The sequence below is a fragment of the Leuciscus leuciscus genome, assembly GCF_965113295.1.
Source record: "Leuciscus leuciscus genome assembly, chromosome: 3".
Taxonomy (NCBI): domain Eukaryota; kingdom Metazoa; phylum Chordata; class Actinopteri; order Cypriniformes; family Leuciscidae; genus Leuciscus; species Leuciscus leuciscus.
The window spans coordinates 43,197,270-43,218,482 of NC_138727.1; the positions used below are offsets into that span (position 1 = coordinate 43,197,270).

Consider the following 21,213-nt stretch of genomic DNA (forward strand, 5'->3'; position numbering starts at 1 on the left):
TCCCAATGAACATATGGTTTGTTAGACTTTGCACCATTTTATTCATTCCCTTTGAGAAACAGATGTTGCTTGATTGACATTTATCTTATTCCTTGTTTGTGCATGATTAGAAGTGCTTGCATGTTCCACATACAGTATGCATTCTGGTGATCATGCAACATACAACTGTTATCTGTTACTCATTAAAACTGTGGCCGTGTCAGGGTGTTAGAAAAGCCATGGCATCCAGGGAAATATTTACATGAATAGAGAATAAAGGGATTAGCATCCAGTGGGAGACAGCTGAATCAAACATGTCATTTAATACTGCTCTCTTGGTATTGCATCATTAATTTGCCATCATTTTGGTGCAACATCTCCAATACTAGAACTACCTCATAGTTTTAGTGAGTCAGTGCCTTGTCTGGACATATGTTATTCAAGAATTCTGTGACCATCGTAAACCTCAATGGAGCTCGGGCAGCTGAGTGAAGCGTAAAGACTTTCTCAACTGGAAGGAAATGTTCTATGTGCCGTTAGGCCCCATAATCCACACAGGAAAGCACAACAAAAGTTTAATAATTTTCAAGAAAGAGAAAAAATATTGGTAGTAAAAGCACACGTTTCGGAATTCCTCCCAGTTTTAGCATCAGTTTATGGCATTTAATAAGGTCACATTTCAAAGCAAAGCTTTGAAGGTTGTAGTGTGTAGTTCAGTGTGCTTCTTACCAATATTCATCTTGACCAAACAAATGTAAGATTAACAGCTTTCATCATGAACTTGTAATCATTTAACTGCAAAAGAAGGCAGTAATGCTTTGAGATTGAGTCAGAACACAACTCTCTTCAATCCTGATTACTAAGGCTTTGTTAACGTCTAAACGTGTCATAGCAGAGTGCATTTCTAATTATCTGCTCAGAACTATTACTGCAGTCATGGCTAAAGTCCCTTTTGATGGATCCGCCAGACAGATTGGAACATTTCATTGCTGGTGTGACCCATTTGGAAAGTGATGTGCAGCCCATTGGCTGAAAATAACTAAACCATTAGCTCTGAGAATAATCTTTTATTGAGCATTGACTCGAAGGGTTTTAATATGGCACCAACTATGTGGAGTGTTGTGTGCCGTGGTCATGGTCTGTTCTCACGTGAGCAATGCTATATGGATATAGAAGGAAGAGGTGAGCAATACAAGTGGACCGAGAGGGTGTCCCACATTCGTTGTAAATTTGATTTGATTTAAATATTCTGGTTAGAATGATGCAGATTAACAATTATATTTATGAAATAGGTGCACTAGTAAGGAATCATTTGGCTTAGGCATTGAACTAAAGTAACTTATTGTACACTTATTAAGGGGGACAGTCTCCTTAAGAAACATCTTTACGTCTTCTTAAACAAGGACACAAGAGTGATAGCTCATGAATTGCTCCTTGCAGGTTTGAGCTTCCAATCATACTAGATAATTAAAGTAAGCACTAGATCCCCCACTAAAATATTTATTAAAAAAATATTTCACAACTAAGTCCAATCCTAATGTGATTTGATCTTACATCTTTTTTTACTCATAGATACTCTTATAATGAGAAGTTATTGGTGCTTTTCTATGGCAACGGCCTTCCTTTGAGACTAAACTGTCCACCCAAGTCTCTATGTCTTCCAAATAAGGCCCTTTAATATGCAGCGTGCCGGGTCGAAATTTATAACGATTCGCCACACACCAGTAATTGAGCAATTCGTCTTTTTCTCAGCCAATAGAGTGCAATAATCTCTCCATATATAACTGATTCAGTAAATGCCATGTGTATCTTTGGCTGCCGAGTAAATGCATTTGCATTATAATGTGATGAGCACCTACAGAGTAGAGCGGGTGTTGAAATACACCTCATTGCTCAGTGAGTCTGTTGATTGTGAATATCTTTTTATACATGCATTTGCTTGATGTTTTCTGAGACAAACTAGTTAAGTGAAGCATAATGAGGTTTGATCATTATAGTATTGATTAGGCAGACTCTATTATGCATGAAACAGAAGGTTTCAGAGAAGGGGAGGGTAGAGGCAAAGCTGGCGATGAAACTACTCTGCGAATGCAGCATACCATGAAATGCCATCATAATTAAAATCACTGTTGGTTACTTTCTGATATAAAATAAGTATGGATTGGCACTGCTTGCCTATGCATTGATTAAAGGCATTGCTGCAGTCACAGCTTTAGATCATTGCCTTCTTTGTTCTGAAATCTGACCTAAATCCACTCAACATGAAGTTGTCAAGATGAGCTGAGTTAAAGTTGTCATGCTTGTCTAAGAAAATGCACTTCTTTGAAATACAACAAGGGTAGCACATCCTGACAGACAGAAAATACTAGAGGCAGAAAATACTATGTAATAAGATAAACAAGTGTGAAATTTCCTTTAGTAGGGCACAGAATACCTAACCTTAACATAATCTCTAACTGCAGCAGAGCATGTACAAAGAAGAAGTGTGACACTGGATCACAAAACCACTCACAAGTCGCATGGGTTTATATTTCATATTTGCGGCAATAGCCAACAATACATTGTATGGGTCAAAATTATTGATTTTTCTTTTATGCCAAAAATCATTAGGATATTAAGTAAATATCATGTTCCATGAAGATATTTTGTAAATTTCCTTCCTAAATATATAAAACATTTATTTTTGTGAGTGAATGCAGCACAATCGCTAACATAAATGGACAACTTTAAAGGCGATTTTCTCAATGTTTAGATATTTTTGCACCCTCAGATTCCAGATTTTCAAATAGTTGTATCTCAGCCAAACATTGTAATATCATAACAAACCATACATCAATGGAAAGCTCAAAATATTGACCCATGTGACTGGTTTTGTGGTCCAGGGACACATTTCGTGAACCAAATAACTTTTTTTTGAGTGTCTTGGGTGAGTGTTCAAACATTACAGGCTACTTTCAGGCTGACAGTGATTAGTCTACAAAAGAGCTCTACCTCAAACAATTATTTTACATGACAGAAGTGTTCATTCAACGAAGGCAGGGGAAATTATCTGAGGGCACACATTGACCTTTGTAATTGACACAGTACACATTAGGCCATTATCAGTGCTCTTCCCATCCATCTGCCCTTCATCCACCCACACACAGCGCCTGCCTGCACACACTTCAGCTGCAAATAAGCAATTAGATCACCTGCCAGTAATATGTGTTCAAAACCTATGGCTAAAAAAATGTATATGAAGGGGGGAAAGCTATACTATTCTTAATGCATTTTAATGTGTTCTACTGTGGGAAAAAGTTTAAAGAAATGGTTCTAAACTGGGGCCCACTCGGAGGCAGAGGTTGCCGCAAACGTATAGCTATAAGAGATTTATCAGGACATTTCCTTCGAAAAATACATTTACTATGATGTCCTCAGTGACTCAGATGGCAGAAGTCTAAGGAGAGTCTTATGTTGGTACATCCCAAAACACAACTCTTGTAATGCCTCTTTGGCGCAAACATCAACTCCAGCTAAATCAGCTAGTTTGAAGAGACCGCTTTTGGTTTATGGGAATTCTAAAAGAAATGAGTGAGTGGATTTTTATCAATATAGGCTGGTTGTTCTCACACGCTGCATACACACATCAGTGTTCAAACACCTTATAAAAGTGAATTTTGCATAATAAGGTCCCATTTAAGGATGGAAACCACTGGTTTAACCCTCTGATGGTCTTCCTTTAGCAGTCACAGTGGGGGCCTTCCCGGTCATAAATGACCGGACACCTAAAAATGAAACTTCCTCCATCCCAGTAAAAACCAATGCAATTTATTTTTGTTCTATAATATTTATTCTTTTTAATTTAGAATTTTGAGACAATTTGATTGAACTTATTAATATTTATGCAATATTTATAGTAAATTTTTTGCCATTGGAAATAATGATTTTTTTTTTTTTTTTTTTTTTTTTTAAAAATAATTCTATGCAGTATTTTCGGGTAAAATAGAGACTAGGCTTTCAGAAAAAAATAAAATAAAATAAAATTAATCAATTTATTAAACATAAAATTAAATAAAACATGTTATTGCATGGGTTTACCACTAGATGCCTGTATAGCTCTAAATGGAGATGTTTGTGAATTCTAGTTGTTTTTGGACCAAATTACTTACTTTTAAGATGTGGATTGAATGTATTTTTTTAGAAATTCTCAAATAATACTTTTTGCCAAGGTTTATAACATTTTATTAATTATTATTTTAATAATTTTAATAATTATTATATTAATTATATATACATATATTAATTATAATTATTAATTATGTTATGTTTTTCACTCTTGATGTTTTAGAGCTTCACCCCTTCATAGCTGAGCACTTTTTTTCTGCATCGTGGCTGATTTGTAGAGAATTTTTGTGTTTTTGTCAATTTCCCATTCATTTCCTATGGGGGTCATTTTTGACCGAAGACCAAAATCGTGACTAATTTTTTTACGACCACTTAGCATGCTCGGATCATGAACTCAATTTTTTTGTGTGTTCACATACCTAATGCCAGAAAAGTCACCAAGTTTCGTAACATTCTGATGAAGCTGTGATTTTTAAAAATTCAAAACAGATTTTTGTAATCTGAATTTATTGGTGTGTATGTGTATAAACGTGTGTTTGTATGTGTGTGTGTGTGGGTGGGTGTGAATTTTTTGCACTCTTGATGTTGTAGAGTGTCACCCCTTTACTACGGTGTACTTTTTTTTAGAATCGTGTCCGATTTGTAGATTGTACAGACAAAAATTCAGAGAATTTTTGTGTTTTTGTAAATTTCCCATTCATTTCCTATGGGTCGGTCATTTTTGACCGAAGACCACGAGTGTGACTATTTTTTTTACGACCACTTAGCATGCTCGGATCATGACCTCAATTTTTTTTTGTATTCACATACCTAATCCCAGAAAAGTCACCAAGTATCATAACCTTCCGATGAAGCTGTGATTTTTAGAAATTCAAAACAGAAAATTATTCGGTCAGAAATGACCGAGGACCATCAGAGGGTTTAAACACATAAATAATAAGGGTAGGCCTAACACTTTTTATTATAAGGCTTTTCCAATGAGTTAGCGGATAACATCAGGGGACACTTATATAAGAATGGACATAATATTCAAGTATTTGTTGTCTTTTAAAGCACAAACGAGTAACTTTTAAATAAGAGAATGAATGAAAAGTGAAAAAGCAGACCAAAGCTCCCTGATGCCAAACTTTGGCAGCAGAGAGCTTTTGAGCTTATCGCCCAATTCCAGAGCAATGGCATAAAGCTGGGAACAGGGTCAACGTGGCACAATAAACAGGAGTGGGCGCACACATGCACATGCACATGCTGCGCAGATGCACCCAGTCTCAGCTGTGCCATACACGCTGCCTACGGCAGCCCATGCCAGACACTGTCACTCACTGTAACACAACGATGATTTCATGGTTAAATAAAAAACAGGCAGTATAAGCTCAGTGCGTTAGGCCTATACCTAAATACAACTTAGGACCCGTCTGCCAAATTGGACCGGGTACGTTCCAGCACCGAGGGAATCAGCATGCGTTCTAACATTTGCCTCACGAGTTACATTGCACTTAGTTTTGACATTGCTTACTGATGCAGTCAGCTTGAAATGAGTGTATTATTACCCACAAAGATTAAATATAACACCATGTCATGATATACTGAATATTAGCCATAATTAAACCTGAAATATGTTATCATTTATTATAAACAGATCATTAGTTGCAGCTACGATATCATTATAAGGCTCTTTTTTTTTTTTTATTCTTTTTTTTATGTTATTTTGTGGCATTCAAAAAAACATGCCTTTTCCATTGAAAATGTGTTTTTTTAAAGTTTTTCTTTTAAAATTTGTAAATGTTGCAACAGCCTTTAAAACAACAACAGGGCCAATGCTGGTATATTCTTAATTTAGCCATTGCTGTGTGCTTAAAGGATTAGTTCTCTTCAAAATGAAACTTCTGTCATTTACCCTCAAGTTGTTTCAAACCTGTATGAATTTCTTTCTTCTGCTGAACTCAAAAGAAGATATTTTGGAGAATGTCGGTAACCAAATAGTTGATGTAATTTTCATTTTGAAGTATAATCCTTGAAGGTCATGACCTAGGTGTTTATTAGAAAGATAACTAATGCTGACATTTCTACAAATATATATGTTTCTGTAATCATATGCTCACTGTTACAGGGTTGAAGAGTAGTCAGTCATCCCCAACTGTCATATCTCCTGACCTGGACACATAACTTCCAGTCTTTTTAATAAACACTATGTCCATAAAATGTACATCTTTGCTAATAAAGCAAGTTGGAATCACGTGGATGGAGATTGGCCAAAGAGGAATCCTCATAGAAAAGAGAGGAATCCTCATAGAAAAGGGATGAATGAATGAATGAATGAATGAATGAATGAATGAATGAATGAATGACTTAATTAATTAATTCGTTGAGTATGCACATGCATATACAATTATTAAATCAAATATATTTGACAATCTTATTAATATAAAAATATATCACTGTATTACACATATAAATATCGTAGTATTACTAACAACAATAATGCTATAATCTGGTATCCTGTTATACGCCATGCTGGGCTATTAATCACGTGAGCAGCTCTCATAGTCAAAGGGCTGGCACGAGTAAGGGGAAGTATTCAAATTCAGTTCTCTCTAATTGTAAGTAAGCGTTGCTCATGCATGTGTGCGGTGAGAGTGGAGAAGCGCACTGTCAGTCAAGCGCGCTGTGTGGGGCGGTCTCTGCTCAGAGATGTCTGAATATGTCAAGAATCACTTCAGCTACCGCACGCTTTTAAACAGCACTACATCTCTTCCAGTGCCGATACGAGGGAAGTGTTTCGTATATGCTGTTTAGCTTTATAAGATTATGAGGGATTCCTTTGCGATTGCCGTGCGCAACGAGCCTACAGTGCATAGGAGTGAAGGAAGGACCGCTGGAGCGCTGTCCAGCGTCCTGAAGTCAAGAAGCCAGAAGTGCTGAAGAGAGCACAGGCATTCACAGAGGACTGTATGTCTATGCCGATCAAGTCTTGAGATGACTCGGAAAAGGCTGCGTTCTGTGGCTGTCTGGGGATTCATTGCGTGGGAAATAGGAATTCTGTTAAGGTAAGAGCAAACATTTTCCCTGGTGGAGGAGAGAGTAAAAATAGTATTCATTTATTTATTTATTTATTTTATTATTATTATTATATATATATATTTTTTTTTTTACAGTTTAATGTACGAGAATATATCTCGTCACCACCGCATTCATGATGGCTATTGTAGGCACAGATAAAGTTTTTAAGCAGCTTGTTCTCAGTGTAACAGGTGATATCTTGTCATTTTTACAGATAGAGTAACTTAGAGCTCTGGGATCCTAATGAAAAGTATTGTTCTTTTGAAGTAAAATACTTTAAATTATTTATATAATTCGGTTTTGTGCAATAATATTAGAAATTTGAAAATATTAAAGGAAACATAAAACAAAATATAAAATGATGCAAAGTAAAGAAAAGGAAATAGGTATTTGTTTCATAATAGTCTCTTCCTTTATATAGAAATAATTAATTGATTTGAAATGAGTAAATGGATTTTTCAAAACAGTTTAATTTTATGGTAATTTATTTTTGTACTCCTGATACTACACCCCAGTGGAACTTCTTATGAGTCCCAAATGATATTCATTTAAGCCCATCATATATCTATTAGTTTAGGTGATTATTTTTACCCTGCCGTACACTTTTTTTCCATAACCCTTTCTGTCTTGTCTTGCAAGTAGCTTCAAAATATGAAATTGGCGTTCTGGGTCCCTTTGAACTGTACTGAATCCTCACAATTCTTTTGGCTGATGATGCTATGAATTTTTAATGTTTCATTTGTCTACGATCCTTGGGCTCACGCAAGCGTAAAGTCTTGCATTATTGATACGTTGGCACTTGCAGTGTCTGTTCCGCCTTTGTATTGGCTGCCATTCTGTGCACCCTGAGGGAGAGTTTTTACTTATAGTCATCTAAGAGGAAGTTGTTTTCAAAGAAAAGCTGGATGCACCTCATTCCACCACTCATAATTAATTACAATGTACAGGAAATATTCATCCTTGCTACCAAGTCTTACTTTACAATGCGTTATGCAAAATGTTGAGAAGAACTTTTTGCAAAAGCTACTCACCAATAAGATTTATCTTCAGAGAGGGCAAAGACTATGGATAGTGAATAGCTTGAAATGATGTGGAAAACTATAATTTCTTTTTGATATCAGTCAACAATGGCTCAGAATCACTCACGCATTGCCAGCAAGGTGCTCAGAAGTAGTGGTCTCAGTGTGCTAATATCTTAATCGAGATCTTTGTGCGAAGATTGAATTTGCAGGCTCTGTAGACTTTTCTTCGACTCGATGGAATCTTGTACAGTCTTATTAATGTGTTAATAGTGATGTGTATCCTAGCATAGCAGCACATTTGTCATTTTATTTGATGATTATTTTCTTTGATCTATTTGAATTAAAACACTTAAATGAAAAAAAAAATATGCAAAGCATTATATACAGATTTTGTTGTACCATAAATCCTCTCAGCATATAACTCATTAAGATCTTCTTCAAAATTCAGATAATGTAATGGGGGATATTTTGATACATACATTATCCGTCAACACCAGCTGTGTGGCAGTGACAGTTTTCTGTGAAACAATAGTTGAAAAGTTTCAAAATTAGCCTGATTAAGAAAACTCCAGTCCATAAGTTATGTTATCCTTTACATTGGTCTACCATCATTATACATTATAACTTTAACTGTCCTGAATTTTAATCTGATCTTTATGGGTTACAACTGCATAGTACAAATGGAATTGTTATTGAATATATGTGACCCTGGACCACAAAACCAGTCACAAGTTGCATGTGTATATTTGTGGCAATAGCCAACAATACATTGGATGGGTCAAAATTATAGATTTTTCTAATTCCATGAAGATATTTTTTACATTTCCTACCGTAAATATAAAAAAAATAATAATAATTGTGAGTGGATGCAGCAAAATCGCGAACATAAATGGAGAACTTTAAAGGCAATTTTCTCAATGTTTCGATTATTTTGCATCCTCAGATTCCAGATGTTCAAATAGTTGTATATCTGCCAAATATTGTCCTATCCTAACAAACCATACATCAACGGAAAGCTTTTTTTTTTTTTTTTGTATATATCTCAGTATGAATCACAGTTTCAAAAAATTTACCCTTGTGACTGGTTTTGTGGTCCAGGGTCACATATTAAGAAATAATACATATTGTTGTGTTATATATTAAACAGCCTAATATTTTGATAACCAAATGGCTTCTATGTGTTTGAAAACATGTAATACCGGTATATACAATATATATATATTTGTATTGTTTTTTGTTTTTGTCTTTTTCCAGAATATACTTTTTTTAAGAATACAGATGTACAAGTGTAAACCAGAGATGATATTTACAAAACAACTATGGAGAAAATTGGCTACAAGTTTATATGTGGACTACATATTTTGAGTGTGTCTTTGTAATTAAAAATTATTTTCATGAGCGCTTTCCACAACTTTCTAAAAGAAAAAGAAAAAGGAAAAATAATTTACATGCAAACTCCCAAAGCCACGTAGCACATCCTCAAACACATCAAAACATAAAGTCCTCGCCACATTGCCATAGATGACAACACACATACATCAACAACTACAATCAAAAAACGGCCCCCAGCACGCATACGCTCAGGCATTCACACTCTGTGAATGAGTACAGACAGATATTACAGCTGTCAGTCTATCCTCAGAGAGGATAATGGAATATGGCACAGTACAGTGTTGTGTTGTACACCACTCAGCACAGGTTTACATGCCTCTGCTTCATACTACAGTAGCTAGTCATTATGTGCCTCTGGGTTAACGAATTTTAATGTGTTGTTTTCTTCAAGAACATAAAGGATCAAAATTATCTGTTTAGTACCCCAGAGTCTTTATGTCGTACCCTGTTTTGTTGGATGTTGAATATTGTCACAGTTTCTAACTTGTTGGTGGCTTCACAGATGACTAATACGATTTCTCAATAGCTTTAGGGACCCAAATAAGGGTCACGGAGGTTAGCTGTCACACAGGGAATTTGTCACAAGAGCTATATTTCAGTATAAGGTTTTGAGTAAAAAGTTCAATTATTCAAATGTTTTTTATGCACATGTTGGTTTCAACTGAATAATAAGCTAAAATCTAATTGTTGGCTAAAGTTGTTGGGTAAAAAATTAAATAAAAAAACACATCAGCATGCAATTTGGCAAGGGTCAACTGTATAATAAAGGCACATTAAAAGAGTTATTTTCCTAAATATCAGATTGTATTGATTTTTACTCAAAACATTTCTGAAAAGCCTACGTGAGGATTTTAAATACAGTGTGACAACTGTATGTTGTCACAAAAGGTCAGCTGTGCATTTTTTCCCCTGAGCAAACACCATGAAAATGTTTGGTAGCTTTTTTTTTTTTTTCTGTAGCCCAGACTTTTTAAGGTATGTGTCAATCACACTTTATTTCGATAGGTCACTTAAGACATTCTACTACAACTTTGCTAATACATGTTAACTATCTATAGCAATCATAGAGTATTAGTAGACTTTTTCCTTAATATCTGCTAACACCTTATTTTGATCATCCGTTCACAGACATTCTACTAACTATAAGTAACTTTTCAATTATTTGTCAACTTATTCTACTAACCCTAACCATAACTTAACAGTCTAACCTATCAGTCTGATATATTAGAGTTAGTTGACATGTAGTTGCAAATTAATGAGAGTTAGTTATAACGTTATAGTAGCAAAGTTACTTGTAGTTAGTAGAATGTCTAAAATGGACAAAAGGTTATCTTTATCTGAGAAATATTCACTGCTGTACTAAAAAATACTTTATTGCAAATATTAACTTTGATGTGGATTGGTAAAGACAGAACACTTCATCAATCAGAACTTGATATAGAGAGACAGGACAGAAGCAATTAGCATTTAGACGGACAATTTGAATTAATCTGCACTGACAATTCACAAAGACTGACTGTTGGAAGGATTGAAAAGTGTGTTATTATTAAAACTGACATTTCCATTACAGTTTCATGGTTTGAAGACTTGGATTTAATTATGTGCAGCTATGTAATAGAAAACAAAAAGATGTTTCCTGTGTTATGTCTGTGTCTATGATGTTTATTCATAAGTACTATTCAGAGTGGGGAAATACTGCATACGTAATTAATTAGAGAAAGACAGAGATTGTTGCTTTGTCAGACCTGTCTGTTTATTTTGGGACTTTTGTGGCAGCAGTTCTGCCAGTGCCAACTCAAATAACTTGAATAGACAAGGACAGGCTAATGTCAGCACTGGACCAAAGACAGTGTAGGACATTGTGTCATCTGCTCCAAGAGAGTCTCACAATTCACCCACCAAAAATATTTTGTATTTCGTATGTCATTATTTGTAAGTGTTTTATGCCTAAAAATTCAGCTTTCAAATACCTATAAAATTCTGTCACTAAGAGTGGAAGGGAATCAGACAACTAATACCTTTTAAAAAAACGAATATGATCTTTAATGTGTCTGATTTTCTCTCAATGGTAGGATGTACTATGCAGTTAGTAGTGTTAAAAAGGAGTGATGCGGACAATGTACAGTAGTACACTGTGGTTTTATATTAAAAACTACTAAACCTACATAAATGGTAACATTTCACAATAAAGTCCCAGTTAACATTAGTTAATGCATTAATTAACATTACCTAATAATGAGCAATACATTTGTTTCATTAATAAAAAATTCAAAATGTCCATTGTTAGTTCATATTAGCTGAAATGAAAATAAAATGAACAGATACAACTTTTAATTTGAATTATACATAAAATCACTTTCTGTGACACACACACACACAAGCCATGTGTTTGTTCATATTTGCTCTGCTCTTGGTTTCATTGTCGTCTGCTGAAACGCTCACTGGAGCGGAATGTTCCAAAAGATGAGAGCGACCCCCCAGCGGGAAGAGAACCTCATCGTTTCTGTTTTCCTCCCGTGTACCTTTCACCGTGTGCATTAGGACCAACCGGCTCTTGTTCTTTAACAAACCACTTGGCTTCCAAAAGCACTAATGCTCTCTTTTTCTCTGCCTTCAAGGGATATTTTAGTCTTTTTCTTTGAGCCCGTTTCACTCCTCTGCCTCCTGTGCCAGTTTGCGTATTGTAAAAGGCAGATTAGGTAGCTCCTGTTGCATTATTGATAAGATTTTGTCACAAAGCATTGATTGCACTTTGAGTTATTCTGCCAGCCCTGTTTCTCTTGAATACTTTCGTCAGAGTTTTTGAAAGATAAAGAAAGACAGAGGAATAGAGAAACAGAGGGAGGCCTCTGTAAGCAGCTTAAAATTTTTACGTTTTCAAAAAGCTTTTATGTATGAGGAAAATGTCGAGGAGTAAGATCCAGGCAAATGCCAGGTTAAAACCAAAAATGTTGATATCAAAAATGATTAAAAAGATAAAACATCTGACACTTCATTATCTGAAAGGCAACAGGGAACACTACGATAAATACAAGAGTACTCAACAAGAGTTCTCTTTCAAGCATTTGAAAAAATAAGTACGTTTTTTAATGTTTTGAAAGAAGTCTCTGATGCTCACCATGTTTGTTCTGTATTTTGTTAAAAAAAAAAAATACAGTAACAACAGTGATATTGAGAAATGTTATTGCAATTTAAAATAACTGTTTTCCATTTTAATATGTTTTAAAATGTCATTTAATCCTGTGATAGCAACACTGAATTTTCAGCATCATTACTCTTCAGTCTTCAGAGTCACGTGATCCTTCAGAAATCATTTTAATAGGCTGATTTTGTGCGCTAGAAACATTTCTTATAATCACAGTTGAAAACAGCTATATTATATTACACATGAATTGAATGCATCCTTGCGGAGTAAAAACATTAATTTCTTTAATTTCTTTAAATCCTCAAAGTTTTAAGTTTGCAAAAAAAAAAGCTATTAAAATCCCTATATGATTCCTCATAAATGTCACAACAAACACTATTAATATGATCTCTCAGCAGTTACAGTATGCCTCTTACTAAGTGATGAGGCAGTGGTGTGGTGGTGACATACAGCAAAAAAAGCCTCCAGGATGGGAGCTGTTACCTGAGTTATGCATGCTGGTCACAGTTTGCATATAGTGGCGAAAATAAGCTATAACTGTGACATTTAAGTTACCACCGTGGCAACTGATGCGTGAAACGCAAATCTCTGTCACACATCAGTGTCACTGCTGTCACATACTGTGGAGTGTAAGTTCCTGTTTTTCTCAGCTCATGCTTAGTAAAGCTGCATCTACTCCCATCAATAAAAATACCTCTCGGCTGGGCTTGCAGGAGAGCTCTTCCCTGTCCACTTAACTTGTTTCCTGTTTCCACTTGGCTTGACAACACACACTAACAGACTAAACTGGGTGAAGTGTACATCTTGTAAGTCGGTACACAAACTAGAAGTACGGAACCGTGTTAATTTGATAAGAGCTATTCTAGGCTTGGGAATATGCTGTAGGTTTGAAGATCCCTGAAATTTCAGGGACAATTTTTATAAATATTGTGCTGCAGTGATGCAACACTATGAGTAGCTAAATCCAAAATCCACCGACATTGAATGGAGAATTGTGCATGTATCTACACCAGCCTGAGCAGATTAGAGCTTGAGCCACTGTGGCTGTCCTGATATACTGTCAAGCCATGCAACACATGTATTGCTGCTAGTAATATTACAGTATATAGTAATTTGGTATCAGAACATATTTTGAAAAGTTTTTAAAAAAAATTTTTTTTAAATAAAGGTCTATGAGTGCTGTGTGACCGTACTTACTTTCTTTCTTACTTAACATACTTTTTTTAGAAAGATCCAACAAACTATTTATTGTGTCATCTCAAGACATTTCATCTGTTGGGGGAACAATTTTTGGTAACACTTTAGTTAAGTGTCCAATTCTCACTATAGACTAGTTGTTTATTAGCATGGATATTACTAGGATATTGTCTGTTTATTAGTACTTATAAAAGCACATTTTAATGCCTTATTCTGCATGACCATATTCTACATCCCTTAATCCTACCCAATACCTAAACTTAACAACTATCTTACTAACTATTAATAATCAGTTATTAGGAGTTTATTGAGGCAAAAGTCATAGTTAATAGTTAGTTAATAGTGAGAATTTTGGAGGGCTGTCTTATGGAGGGCTGTGTAAAAATGTTTTGCGTTTTTATCTGTCCGTTGTGTGTGTGTGTGTGTGTGTGTGTGTGTGTGTGTGTGTGTGTGTGTGTGTGTGTGTGTGTGTGTGTGTGTGTGTGTGTGTGTGTGTGTGTGTGTGTGTGTGTGTGTGTGTGTGTGTGTGTGTGTGTGTGTTTGTCTCTCTGTGTATGTGCACATAAAGGATGTTACAATAGAAGATGGAGATGAAAGGTGCAGATCTTTGCAGAGAGGTCTGTGGTTGCATTGATCTGAGTATTGATGCAGTGTTTCCTCAGTCCAGCCTTTGTGCTACGGACAATCAGTCTGTTGTAAGTTATGGAAACAGAATGTTAAGTACTGTATGTGTGTGTGTTTAATGTAATATAAGTTAGGCAATGAGACCATGCAGACACAAGAGCTCAGTTCCAGAACAGAGTGGGCTTCCTTCAACACAATCTCATGACAATTCATAACTATTTTACATTTTGGAAAATTGATGGCTAATTTGTTTATTGTACAATCTCATTCATGTTTTTACATGATGGTTATTGGGGTTGATCTTAATGCTTAGCCTACTTTTTTTCTGAAAAAGCATGTATTTTCATACGATTCACATTGTATTAATTAATACGAACTGAGGATGGACTTTGTTGATGGACATACACTTGTTAATGCTGATGGTGAGGAGTTACAGTTGCAGTAGTGTATCACTGAGAAACATCCTGCTCAAGTTGTCCTTGCGATGGAGGTTCGGGTTGAATGACTAGTTCTTCCAGTGTTTCATCATCTGACTCGTGCTCGGATTGATATGGTAAAATCGACGTCATTGTACGTTTCTGTCTTTAGTTTATGGTGTAGGAAGCCTCAGGACAGCTGACGTTGTTATGGCAATGGGCATTTTTGTTTTCGACACGCGCGCTGTACGCGGTAAACCAATCACAACAGACTGAGCTGTCTGGCCAATCAGAGCAGAGTAGCTCACAGAAAGGAGGGATTTAAAGAGACTGATTCAGCTGACGAGTCGTTTCAGAATTATTGAAAAATGTGGTGCTGTGCAAATGTATATTATGAGACAATTTTACCTTTGAAGCATGTAAGCCTGTTGTAGGAGACTCCAAAACAACATTAAACTTTAAATTAGAATAATAGGGGCACTTTAAACAATAATATTTAAATCACATAGATTTTGTCAATATAGTGACTGTTAGAGACAATGTTTATCAGCCACACCTCAAACACATGGAAAAGGACAGTTCAGTGTTCTGCAGAATGACAAATGTATGCAGTCGGCGTATTAGCTATGTGAGTGAAAAGGAAATGAGGACCTTACATAAAATATGGAGAATGAGACTGAGGATCCCAGGGTACTCTGGACATTTCAGTTAGTGATGTAAAATTAAAGTATATCGAGTGGTGAGCATATGCAATTACTTAGAAACAGAGTTTAAAATTTAATAACAGCTGTGTATGGACTTATCTTTACTAAACGGAAGTCTCCTGTCACCATAAAAAAAAAAAATATATTACTGTTAGCACTTGTCTCATAATGATAAACTACACAAAAATGTTGGGGATATTTAATTAAATTTTATCAATCAATAAATTCCTCTTGAAACAAACTTTGTTGTATTATTTTAATTTAATACTGTGAAGCTGCTTTGATACAATCTGTATTGTGAAAAGCGCTATACAAATAAACTTGACTTGACTTGACAAAAGATTTGGACAGAGACACAGTAATAAAAAAAATTAAATAAAAAGCAGGTTTACAAGCACAGAAAACTTTCACTGTCAACATAAGTGAAGCATCTTACAATTGTCATGTATGTGTAAGGTTAAGAAGAGAAAGAGTGTTTCTGTCACCAAATCAGACATGTAACATATTTGGGTTCTGGCTGATGGTGTACTCTAGTTCTGTAGATCTCTCCAGCTGCGGCGCTCCCAGAGGACAAGCATAGAAGGGAGCTTTCACACCTGTTTAGCACTAAAACCAGGATTTTTCATATTTCAATAAACCCAGACTCCACAGGGTGACTCTAGGAAAAAATAGGACAGTCTTCTAAATTTGGCAGCTGCTTTGAAACTGTAGCGTGCCAAGTCTCAAGCTACTCATCATAATTTAAAGGAGCTAACGACATTCAAGCTATTTAAGGAGAACATTTCTTTTAAGTATATAACTATATGATAATATAAAATTTAATTACAGCCGTTTTTTATGACAAAACAATGAGGGTTTTTGAAGGAGCAAACAATAGGAATTAGATTGACATCATATTTAACAGATAATCTTAAACTGAAAAAAAACATATATATATATATATATATATATATACACACACACTGATTTATTGAGCTGATGACAGTGATTTAAAACAGCAGAATTTATTTAACTTTTTGTTATGTTAAAGTGCCCCTATTATGCTTTTTCAGATATTATCTATCATGTAGTGTGTAATAGAGCTATTTTTGAATTATCAAAGTGCATAATAAATGGAATTTTTGTGTCCCAAAAGAAATAACCGATTCTGAACTGCCTGAAATGAGTCATCAGTAATTACAATCTTACTTCCTCAACGAACCTACATAGGTCTGTAACAAACAACATCTACTTTTACCCGCACTCAAACTCTACAGTAGCTGAGGCCTGTAGAGTTTGGTCTGTGTTGAAAACATGTTGAAAAGACTCTGTGTTTTTTTTTTACCTTGGATGCATGTAAACAAAAGTAGGAGCCTTTACAATACCATAATAGGGGCACTTTAAAATGGTGGATTTTTTTTATTTAATTTTTGTCTGTTAATGTCTGGACTTTCTAATGCTACATATATAAGAGAGAAGGCAGTTGATGTTTAGCTTCACTAGATACTCTTCAACACTGACATTTATAGCAAACTGACTCTCTTCCCTGCTTAGAGAGCATGTTCTGCCTGGCTGGAATTACATTTAGTGTTTGTGATGGACACCATCCAGAGAATCATCTAGTGTAGAATCATCTATCTGATCCCGATTAAATTGATAATCTCTGCCCTCACATGTCTCTCTGCACTTACTCCAGGGGAGTGTTTTGGAAGCACCTTCATGTTACATTCATTTCAGTTGGAAAGCCAAAGTGGGGGAGGGTGAAATAATCACTAGAAGAAAGGCTCAAATACTACTTCTTTTTTTTTTTTTTTTTGATTCTATCAAAGCGACCATGAATAAAAGGAATTCGGAATCAGAATCATTATGAGCTGTATTGTCCATGTGTGCACAAACACACAAGGAAATGTGGTGGTTTCCAAGAGCTCTGATATATGCACTACTTTTCATAAGTTCATGGTCAGTAATATTTTTGTATTACTATTAAATAAATTAATACTGTTATTCAGCAAGGATGCATTCAATTAATTTAAAGTGACTGTAAAGACATTGATAATGTCAAGATAAACATTTCAAATAAATGCTGTTCTTTTGAACTTCCTATTCATTAAAGAATCCTGAAATATATGTATCACGAAAACATTAATCAAAACAACTATTTACAACTTTGATAATAATAGGAGGTGTTTCTTGAGCACCGAATCAGCATATTAGAAGGATCATGTGACAATGAGAACTGGAATGATGGCAACTTAAAATTCAGGGCCTATAATAAAATGGAAAACAGTTGTTTGATATTGTAATAATATTTCAAAAATATGACTATTTTTGATCAAAGAAATGCTGCCTTGGTGAGCATAAAATACATTTCAAAACATAAAAAAAAAAAAATTTAAAAAAATCGTAACTTTTGAACAGTAGTATTATAACACGACAATATAAATAAAAATCAAGGATCACGATAGAGCATGAAACAATTGTTTGAAACTACTGCCTAATAGGGTCTGAAATGAAGTACAAGGTGTCACAGTATGTTCAGTGTGAACACAGTTTTCATGGACTTTTTAATTTGTTTTCATTCATCTTCAGTGTTCCATGTTCAGATTCCCGCCACCCGTTTGTCTCTGTGGTCACTGTCACTATGAGTTCATTTGCATCAGCTGTGTGTCAATAATCATCTTGTTTGAGTCACTATTTCTATGTCATTGTTTGGTCTACCGTTCACGTTAAATGTGTGTCTCTGCCCTGTATTGGACTATTGCCTTGCCTGTTTGGATTAAACTTTGTAAAATTTGAATTAATTTCTTCTGAATCTTCGTCTGTCTGTTTGCTACGCACACACCCTTGTGTTGTGACACAAGGACAGCTAAACAAACCAGAAGTATTCTTAATTTTAGAAATAAAGGATTTGGTTATTCATTTGTTCTACCATCTGTTCCAGTTACTGCGGGAAACCCTCAGGCGATCATGTCTTCTGATCATTGTTTGAATCCATGTGCTCTGGATTTCTGCTTCATTTTTATTTACTCAGTTTATTTGTTTGTTTATTTGTATCTACCGATCTACTGAACTGACGAGATTTCATTTTCAAGTTCTTATCTGGTGTGCTGTTAATTAAGTCTATAAGGGAGTCAACAAATTATTAATTGCATGTGCAGAACCAGACACTGTAAAATAATCTAGTTTCTTATGAATATAGCTAAGAACAAAGATCACTGTGATTAACATGATTGTTATATTGGCATTTGTGTTTAATTCAAGCATGGTGGTTTCTTGTCTGTGTTTGTTAGAATTTTAATTTTGTTAGACTATAATGACAGATTGTTGAGATGTGCCACTGCCTTCAAGCAATGGAAGCCATTTCACCCAAATGGCAGTTATCTTTACTACCAATTTTGTGGTTGACCACACACACGAGCACACCCTTTTGATTATTTTGACAAGGGTGTGCACGCTTAATATCAGAGAGCAATGGGGGAGGAGAAGGTCTCTGACCGCTTCCAGTCTTGATCCAATTTAGCAGAAAAGTCAACCAGTCAGTTGACAAATCACAAGGTGCTTGTATCTCTAAGGAAATCAATTACCAATGACAGACTAGCGGTTTATACTTTTCTAAAAAAGGATAATGCTTCATGATTCACTAATTTTGCACCATTACTTATTTGTATATTCTTTGGACTATAGAGTCACCTAAATGAATAAATGTAAATGAAACTTTTAATGTGACTTAAATGTAAAAGAGCTCATTTGAAACAGAATGGAGAAAGGCTTTTCTGTCAATCACAATGACAGTATTCCTAGAAGGACCCACCAGAAAATCAATACAAAGTATCCATAACAACACAATTCATTTATAAATGATGATGCATGACACAAAGGTTAGTGAGTACTTGGGGATTAATCCACCATCATCAATACCATCCTCACATTCAGTGACAACAGTGAATATCTAAACATACTTGAAGAATGTGCTTCCTTTTTTTTTCTCTTGACCATAAAATGGAATGTATTTAAAGCATTGGTGTAGACTGCAAACAGAACTGAAAAGCCTTTTGTTTTGGTTTCTGTAGGGAATAAAATAAATCTAATTTATGTGTGCATAAGCTGCATTCTCTCTTGCTCTTAGTTTAAAAAATAAAATAAAAAAATAATTGTGAGCTGCTTATTTTATTAAATCATTCATGTATAGAAGCTTGTTTCCGCCACGGAATAAATAAAAAAAAAATTAAAGGATAATTGCAACTTTTTATCTCACAAGACTTTTTCTGAGTTAATATCTCACAACGCAGAGTTCTTTTCTCAGAATTGTGAGATATAAACACATAAGTTTAAGTTATAAAGTCCAATTCTAAGGGGGGGCAGACTTACAATTCTGACTTTATAACTCTCAATTGCGAGTTTATATCACGCAATTCTGAGAAAACAAGTCAGAATTTTGAGATGTACACTCACAATTGCGAGAAAAAAGTCAGAATTGTGTGATAAAAAGTTGCAATTACCTTTTTTATTCAGTGGCGGAAACCGTCACGTTCAGGTCACACTGATGGTGAGGATGAAGAAAACGGTTCAAACAGGTTCCAATAAACTAAAGGTTCTTTAATAAAACAAACTCAAGAAGTAATCCATAAGACTAATGACTTCGTAACAGCATTTATGGCATAAACAAATGAGCATACATTTATACATTCCCATGATCAAAACCAGACACCAACTCAAAAGGAGGAAATTAAATACACAAGTTGATAGAACTCAAATGACGAACAGGTGATGGCGAGTTAATCAAAAAATATGGAGACAAATGAGGAGCAGGAAACTGGAACAAAGGAAAACAGGTAAACAAAAGCAAAGTACCTAATAAATAATTTGTATAAATACGGAAATATCACATCCCAGTTAATCAATAGATTTATTTATTTATTTATAAGAGTTATTATTTTTATTTGATAATTTTTTTTCTTTTTTGACTCCATGGTTTGGAACCAGTCAGTTGTATCACTCTCTGAGTGAGGTATTATTTCGGCTGGCTGATGTCACTGGATTTTTAATTTAGATAAATAGTAGCTGTCACGGTAATACTCTGGGACAGGGTGGCAACACATTCCCATACAAATTCACTCATTACTCACTGACTATAAAAAACTAACTAGCACCTTAATAAGGAAAGACATATTAGCCAGTCCAGCACACTTCAGGCTGATGGCCAGTCTATGCCCGTCAGCTAAACAACACAAGTTCCATCAGCATCTCACACAGTATGCAACACAAATACGACAGTGGGCAACATTCAGAGAAGATGAACCACTAGAAAACAAAGGAGCCAAATTGTGTCCAGCCTCCTCGCATTAGCAAAGCAAGACAACACAGCGAGCACCATGCTGACAGGACAGGTCACACCGATCCAGCAGTTTAGCTGTGGTTTCACGTTAAGGGAAGCAGACGAGGGGTGGGGGAGCGGGTTGTTTGTCCCACAGCAATGACAACCCAATGAGACTGAAGCCTACAGGGGGTGACAACAAAACTGCAGCCATACTCCCCTCATACTAACTGGATGCATTTCACAGACTCGTTAGGCGTAATGAGATGGAAGATATGCT

General features: G+C 35.3%; 1 protein-coding gene across 2 annotated transcripts in view; it reads left to right on the forward strand.

The window, feature by feature from the left end:
* The first annotated feature begins 6,798 nt into the window (after positions 1-6,798).
* glra3 (glycine receptor, alpha 3) overlaps positions 6,799-21,213 on the forward strand; it is a 64,978-nt gene continuing 50,563 nt past the window's right edge. Inside the window, exon 1 of one of the 2 annotated variants that reach the window (XM_082163254.1) lies at positions 6,799-7,127. In XM_082163254.1, coding sequence (XP_082019380.1) covers positions 7,057-7,127 — 71 coding nt within the window. In that variant the 5' untranslated portion in view covers positions 6,799-7,056. The remainder of the gene's footprint in view (positions 7,128-21,213) is intronic. The other variant, XM_082163255.1, reaches the window with a different exon arrangement.